Source organism: Coptis chinensis, chromosome 7 (assembly GCF_015680905.1).
Source record: "Coptis chinensis isolate HL-2020 chromosome 7, ASM1568090v1, whole genome shotgun sequence".
NCBI classification, from domain to species: domain Eukaryota; kingdom Viridiplantae; phylum Streptophyta; class Magnoliopsida; order Ranunculales; family Ranunculaceae; genus Coptis; species Coptis chinensis.
This window is the reverse complement of record NC_141462.1, coordinates 1,010,023-1,017,787: the sequence shown is the minus strand read 5'-3', so window position 1 is coordinate 1,017,787 and position 7,765 is coordinate 1,010,023. Positions and strand designations below refer to the sequence as shown.

Here is a 7,765-nt window from a genome sequence, read left to right as displayed (position 1 = left end):
CTTCATCTTTCTCCTGTGAACTGCCCTAATGACAAGTCTTGAAGAGGGTGGAGGTTATCGAAAAAAATAAAAAAATAAAAAAAAATAATGACAAGTCTTGAAATTGACCAACGGCTAGTGTTATTTTTATCATGTGTCCAATAGACCATAGTTATCTCCTCTCTGTTAAAGTTTTGTCATGTTGTGATTAGAACAACCATATTTAAAAGAACTTCGAATAAAAATGAGACTATATATATGTGTTACATTGAGCATTAGTTTTCACAACACAGCTTTACATACCAAGCTTAAGAAATCATATAGGAAACAATGAAAGTTATCATGGCATCAATCAAGGCCCTCTTAAATGCTCCATTTCATCATTTCATCCATTCAGATTTCCATGAAGTTGTAGCTAGAATGACAATCACAGACAAGTTTCTGTTTCTGGTAACACCAAACACTTTCATTAGATGGATTTTTTGTTCAGCACATGCATGTGGAACTAACACGTACTATTGTATATATTTGCTATTAACTTTTGCGCATTACGGTTGCAGATAATGCATTCAGTTGACAGACTTGGAATATGGCATCGATTGCCAGTATTTCTAGCACTGTTCTATTTGGCAATCCGTAGGCATCTTCATCAAGAATATAATTTAATTAACGTTGGTTCAACTCCTGTTGGTGTTCGTTTCAACCCTGTGGATTATCCCTACCGAACATCGGATGGGAAGTATAATGATCCATTCAATGAAGTTGCTGGTAGTCAAGGTTCATTCTTTGGGAGGAACATTCTACCTGTAGATCAAAGAGCTAAGGTACGAGGATCGTCTTTCGACACTCCTTCATATAATTAGGGAATACTGCAAGTAGATTAGTTTGCGGTGGAATACAATATATATGTTCTTGGGCATGCAGAGTGGGTGTGTATGCTCCAGAGACAAGAACTTCTAGCTAACCATATCTGTCAAGCAAAATGGATTAAATCCTATTCCATATATGATTAGAGTTGGATATTTAAGTGAGTAATATATATAGGCTAGCTTTTCCAGGGGGAAAAAACTGCATTAATGAAGACAAAGGGCATATATAGGGCATATTTGAGTTGCAGTAAGAAACGAGAGGCGCCCCTGTGCCTGATCGAGGATGAATCCGGCAAGGATGGATTCCTCATCAGGGATATCAGTTATTTCACAAAGAGTAGACAACTCAAACTTTTAGCCCCATCCAAATTAGTTGTGTTGCTATTTCTAAATAGAAAAGGTTTTCTTGAGTGGTTTTTTGTGATCTTGATCTTTTAGCCCCATCAAAATAATCTGCGCATACATCATCCACTACTATCCTACTAATTATAAATTCGTGTATTTAAGACATTTTGGCACTAAATTCGTCTATTTAAGACATTTTAATTTGGCACATTAAGTTCCAGCACTAAAGGCTCCTTGCAGGATGTAGTTTTTTGTCATGTGTATAGGGAGGTCAGCAAGGGTGTAGATTATTTGCCAAACCTCTCTAACACAGAACAGAGGATGATAATTTCTTTAATTAGTGATATTGCACCTCTCGATAGGAACCTAACTGAAATTATTGAGAACAATGTAAGAGGAATGACGTTTTAAAGTGTATGTATAATGCAGGTGAGCAGAGGGTCTGCCTAACCCTATCAACAAGTTTTAAAAAAAAATAAAAATAAATCCAACACTAAATAAATTACTAATAATCACAAGATGACCCAGTTAGAGTTTTTCTATCTAGCTTGCTTCTTGAGAACTACATTTGTGGTCTTGTACAATTTCAACAATTTGAATACTTTACTAATATACTTTACCAAAAAAAAAAAAAAAAAAATACTTGACTAATATATATTTTGGCAACAGTTGCCTATCAAAAAATATATTTTGTGAACAGATCGAATTATCTTTTGGGATGAAATATCTCATATCAGGAAGCAGCAGTCGATCTCATAACCTCTTATGAGGATTTCTTTTCCTTTTCTTTTAAAAAGATAAAGGACGAAGATAGAATTTGTTTCTTGGTATGCCCTATGAATATGAAGTAGAGCAACATAAGAACCTAACTAATAATCCTTTAATTTAGTATTGAAATTCCTATAAAGCTTCTTATTGTGATACCATTAGAAGACTTATGCTTTACTTTAGTTGATGTCTTTTTGATCCATGTATTCCGAGAAGAAAATAAAGCTGCAGATCACCTTGCAAAACTCTAGTTAGGCGAAAATATAGAACCTGTTTGTTTTATTCCTCCTTTATGTATTCAGTTGAATTCTATAGTAGAGGATGATGTAATGTTAACTTATGAAAGGTTATAATACAGATGGGGATCTGCAAAATCTCAGCATCTTTTCAAAAAAAAAAAACTTGACAATATGCATTTACAAATTGATTAAGAAAGCTAGTTTGACAACTTCAATTAGCGCGATGACTTGAACATGGTTAAAGACGGATAACTTGATTTGAGTTTGACGAGGGAGATATCAATTCCAACTTAATGCCCCACGGTACTAAATCAGAATATTATGTTCTTAATGGCTTTTTAAATGTTATTATGCAGCTGGTGAAACCAGACCCAATGGTGGTTGCAACCAAACTTCTGGCCAGAAAAAAATTCATAGACACCGGCAAGCAATTTAACATGATCGCAGCTTCCTGGATACAATTCATGATTCATGATTGGATTGATCACCTTGAAGATACCCAACAGGTGCAGTAGCTAGCATATCTCAAACTACGACAGTAGCTAAATTTTGCTTAAATTTTTTAAAACATTGACGATTAACTAAAGATTTTCTAAAGTTGCTAGACACTCTATGCATGAGTGTATTAACATGGCAATTTCTGAAGTTAATGCACAAGGTATGTAGTAATAATTTTGGTATACTGATCGATGTAATTACAGATAGAGCTTGTTGCACCTAGTGAAGTAGCTAGCCAATGTCCTCTACAATCGTTTAAGTTCTATAAGACGAGGGAGGTTCCAACAGGCTTTCAAGATATCAAGAGCGGTCATTTGAACATAAGAACACCATGGTGGTACGTATTTAGAAATCTAGTACATTCATACAACTTTGCGTGCTTGTATGCATGCATGCATGCAAGTTCTGCTGTATAAATGATGTGTTGATGTGCAGGGATGGGAGTGCGATATATGGGAGCAACAATAAGAAATTGGCGGAATTGAGAACATACAAGGATGGGAAGTTAAAGATATCGAAAGATGGTCTTCTTCTACACGACCAAGATGGAGTTGCGAAATCCGGAGATGTTCGTAACAGTTGGGCTGGTGTTTCAGTCTTGCAGGCTCTCTTCATCAAAGAGCACAATGCAGTGTGTGATGCCCTCAAGGTATGATATCTACAAAAATATAATACATTGCAACTGCTAAATGCTAAAAATCGTTTTCTGAAGCTAATTGATGAAGTAAATGGACTCCAATGTGATATTAATTACATTTAATTATTTTACATTATAAAGCATCAAATTAGGCTTGGTTACATTTTCGTGAGTGTATTTTGAACAGAGAGAATATTCCGATCTAGATGATGACGATCTATACCGCCATGCAAGACTAGTAACTTCGGCTGTGATTGCAAAGGTCCACACCATCGATTGGACTGTTGAACTCTTGAAAACTGATACATTGCTTGCAGGAATGCGCGCTAACTGGTGAGAACGACGTTTCCCTTCTAAATTTACGAGTACCAGTGATGATGAATATATAAGAAGTAGTTGGTGCATGCATATCAGCCAAATGTGTTACTTAATTAACTAGGATACGTTTCATGGTCCTGACTTTCCTTTCAGTATTAAAATGGAGTAGGTATAATGGTATAAACATAGTTACATCATTTGATTTAATAAGATAACGTATCTTGTCGAGCTTATATTAGATAAGAAAAAAGAGTAAAAGACAGACTTATGATGCAGTAATGATATACCGACCCACTTATTTGAATTACTATTTCAACCTATCATAATTATTGATTTACATAGAGATACGTGTACGTGTGTATTGCAAGTGTGTATTGCAATGCAAACCAACGTTATCCAAATAGTGAGTTGCAATAGTAGATCTAAAAAGTAGGTCCGTGTAGCACTACTCCTTATGATGTGTTGAACTAACCATATGTGCTTGCTTTTAGCGAAAAAAAAAACTAACCATGGGTGCATTCAACATGGAACATCGAATTTTTTGCGAGTAGTATTGGGGACATTCCCGTCTATCGTATTCTAATTTCATAAACACATACTTACACACAATCATACCAAGTTTCCCAAGCGATACGAATGTCTGCCACACATCCTATATAATCAACAACCTTCCTCCATGGCGCACTGGGCAAGTGGCAATAACGACAAACTTCTAATACTTTTGGAATTCAACGACAATATTCTAGTCCCAATCCTCTATTATTTCAAATGTGTGAAACGAAGTAACAACTATCAACTAATGTCCTTAATTAAAAATTTTGAAGCTTAGAAAAAAAAATATGCGTGTGAATGTATAATTGCTAATGTGCAAATAAAGATTGTTCATTTTGTAGCCTGTGATATCTCTCAATTTCTCCAAAATTTTCAGGTATGGACTGTTGGGAAAGAAATTCAAAGATACATTTGGTCATGTGGGAGGGGCTACGTTGGGAGGTTTAGTAGGCCTAAATAAGCCTGAAACCCATGGGGTGCCATATTCCTTAACAGAGGAATTTGTCAGTGTCTATAGGATGCACTCACTTCTACCTGATAATCTTCTCCTAAGAGATACCGCGGCTGCTCCGGGACCAAACAAAACTCCACCATTGATTGAAGAGTATGTCTCCTAGACCCTAGTCCCCTATCATCACTAAATGAATTGTCTTTGATTGATCACATTATTGGTTTTGTGTGTTTTGGCATATAAAACAGGGTTCCTATGGTTGATATGGTTGGTCTTAGGGGAGAAAAAACTTTATCTAACATTGGATTTACAAAGCAAATGGTATCCATGGGACATCAAGCAAGTGGGGCACTTGAACTATTCAACTATCCTATGTTCCTTAGAGATCTGATTGCACAAAATACTGATGGAAAAGATAGACCTGATCATGTTGATCTAGCTGCCCTTGAAGGTAATACGATAAAACATATATCAATTGATCGCGAGTCTAGCGGTCCGATTATTTTTTAAAATTAACCGGAATTAGGTTCAAGTGATCTAGCTAAGCTAGTAATGTTAAGATGAAAATTTGTTAACTCAATGTACTGCATTCTAATAATCTTGTTTTATTGATTTTGATGATTCAATTAGTATACCGCGACAGAGAGAGGAAAGTTGCAAGGTACAATGAGTTCCGTAGGGGGTTGATGTTGATACCCATTGCTAAATGGAAAGATTTGACGGATGATGTTGAAGCGATTAACGCACTTCGTGATGTGTATGGTGATGATGTGGAGGAGCTCGATCTATTGGTAGGACTAATGGCCGAGAGAAAGATCACCGGATTTGCTATTAGCGAGACTGCTTTTGTCATATTTCTTGTGATGGCCTCAAGGTAACAACAAAAATACCAGTGAATTTTTCGCATATAATTCATTTTAGATGTGCACAACCATAAAAAAGAGACCCTACCATCGTTTTATTTGTGTGTTCTCAGTGAAAGAATTTGTGTGAACCATTCATTTTCTTTAACTAGCACAAAAAAAAATTGTGTGTTCTGAAGAAGATTGTTAATTGTTTGACCATTTAACTGGACGGGGTAGATAAATGTGATACTAAAATTGTTGTATTTTTTGTGTCCACAGGAGGTTAGAAGGCGATAGGTTCTTCACAAGCTACTTCAATGAGGAAACATACACAAAGAAGGGACTTGAATGGGTGAACACAACTGAGACCCTAAGAGATGTACTAGAAAGGCACTACCCTGAAATGCTCAAGACATGGGTGAATTCAAGCAGTACTAGTGTGTTCTCTGTTTGGGACTCACCTACCCCAGCCCATAATCCAATTCCACTCTATTTACGTGTTCCCCGTTGATCATGATCAACTAACTCAATATTTGTTTATTTGTTTACCATTTGCCATTCTCAGAAAAGCTATTTCCTTTTGTTATGTGATTTTTTGTCTAAGTGTATGTTTGATCAATAAGTTTGATATAAACATCATGTACTATATACTCCGTAACACACACGGATAAATTGATTTATTATTTTTTTTTTTTATAATGAATAATAATTTTATTTATATGTTAACGTACATACTTGTCCCATGATTCATTATGGCTCAAGGCTCGATTTCACAAATATGGTTTGTGGGCTACGGTTAAGCTAGGCCTGATTGGGTGTTTTATATTTTCACAATGTATGTTAGTCACTGTGGGAGTTTGTGTGGTTTGAAACTTTGAAATGATATTTTGATTCATTTGCCAGAAAAATCAAAGGAAAGAAAAAAGAGGAAAATTTCAATGGCGAAAACTTCTATTGTACTTGGGAGTTGGGATTACATTCCTCAAGGGGAGTGGGATGGGAAGAAGAAAAACATTTAGCCCAGTCCAGGTCCAGCGGTATCTCATTTTGGGCTTTGACTACAGATGTCCATGTCCGGTATCAACTTGGCCACGGATGCTTGGGGTGGTTGTAGTCTCCTAGAGTGTCTGTTTCTTCAGTCATGACACTCAATGAATACATGTGCAAGAGAAAAAAAAATATCTGCAGGATATGAGGACATTCCATGTTTGGCTAAGTGAGACGGTCCTCACTGTCTCTCTGATTCCTTTGTTTAGATGAGTGGTCTTAATTTAGAGTTTGAATTTTCAAGACAGACTTGTCCACAAACAATACATTTCTATTGGTTAAATCCATTTTTTTTTTTTTTGTTAATTTAACAGTTTTTTTAGACAGTAATACAGTTTTTTTTGGCAACCACTCCACCAATCAGAAATTAGGGTCTTCACAGCAAACAGTTGCATGTCCACAAACTTATTATGCTTAATTTAACAGTTTTCAAGCAATCGCTTTCCCCAAAGAAAAACCCACCCTCAATGTATATAGTATATTATTATTGAAAATATATATACCTTTTAATCTAATGATTTATACGATGTACAGTTGTTTTTAGCGGAAGTTCATCTGTCAATATATTTTAGTTTGGACTTTAGAGTTTGGCATCACATGTCGTACAAAATAAATTTCAACTGACAATAAGATACTTAATATTATTCATCACAAATTTCACCTGATATCTTGATTCTTAAAACCTATAAGCAATAGGGGTGTGCAAAAACCATTTAAACCAATGTTTTGAAAACCGAACTGGTGATCAAACCCATTTTTTTTTGAAATGGTTCAACCATGGTTTGACTCGGTCGGACCGATTGATGCTTACTTAGCAAATTTTTTAATAATTATAATAATAAAATGAATAAATACATGTTTCAATTCAATATTAATTGGTATTATAAATCAAAATAAATTTTGTATATAAGAAGCACATAATTAATAGCATATTGGTTTGGAGATTGGACTATCTTGTTTAGGTGTTAGGTTCAACTCCCCACATTATAATATGGGTGGTCCGGTTTTTCTTGGTTTAGAATTGAACCAGTCAACCACGGTTTAACTTAGATCGAGGGTCCGACCAAAAATTCTAGTTTTCACCAACCACCCAAATCGAAAATTTACCAGTTCTGGTCGGACCCTGGTTCAACCACCGGTCCAGTCCGATTTTCTGAACACTAATTTAAACCGACCAAACTGAACCACATGAGTTGGGTCAGTTATCTATCTTCAAT

The 7,765-nt window shown here is 35.6% G+C and overlaps 1 protein-coding gene across 1 annotated transcript; it reads left to right on the top strand.

Annotated features, from left to right (window-relative positions):
• The first annotated feature begins 247 nt into the window (after positions 1 to 247).
• Positions 248 to 6,231, top strand: LOC147485015 (alpha-dioxygenase PIOX-like). The gene is made up of 10 exons (XM_086572463.1): positions 248 to 429; positions 540 to 803; positions 2,557 to 2,706; positions 2,902 to 3,035; positions 3,134 to 3,347; positions 3,523 to 3,668; positions 4,582 to 4,809; positions 4,905 to 5,107; positions 5,287 to 5,530; positions 5,781 to 6,231. The coding sequence occupies exons 1-10, from the start codon at positions 310 to 312 to the stop codon at positions 6,010 to 6,012; spliced, it is 1,935 nt and encodes a 644-aa protein (XP_086428589.1). The 5' UTR covers positions 248 to 309; the 3' UTR covers positions 6,013 to 6,231.
• Positions 6,232 to 7,765: the final 1,534 nt, after the last annotated feature.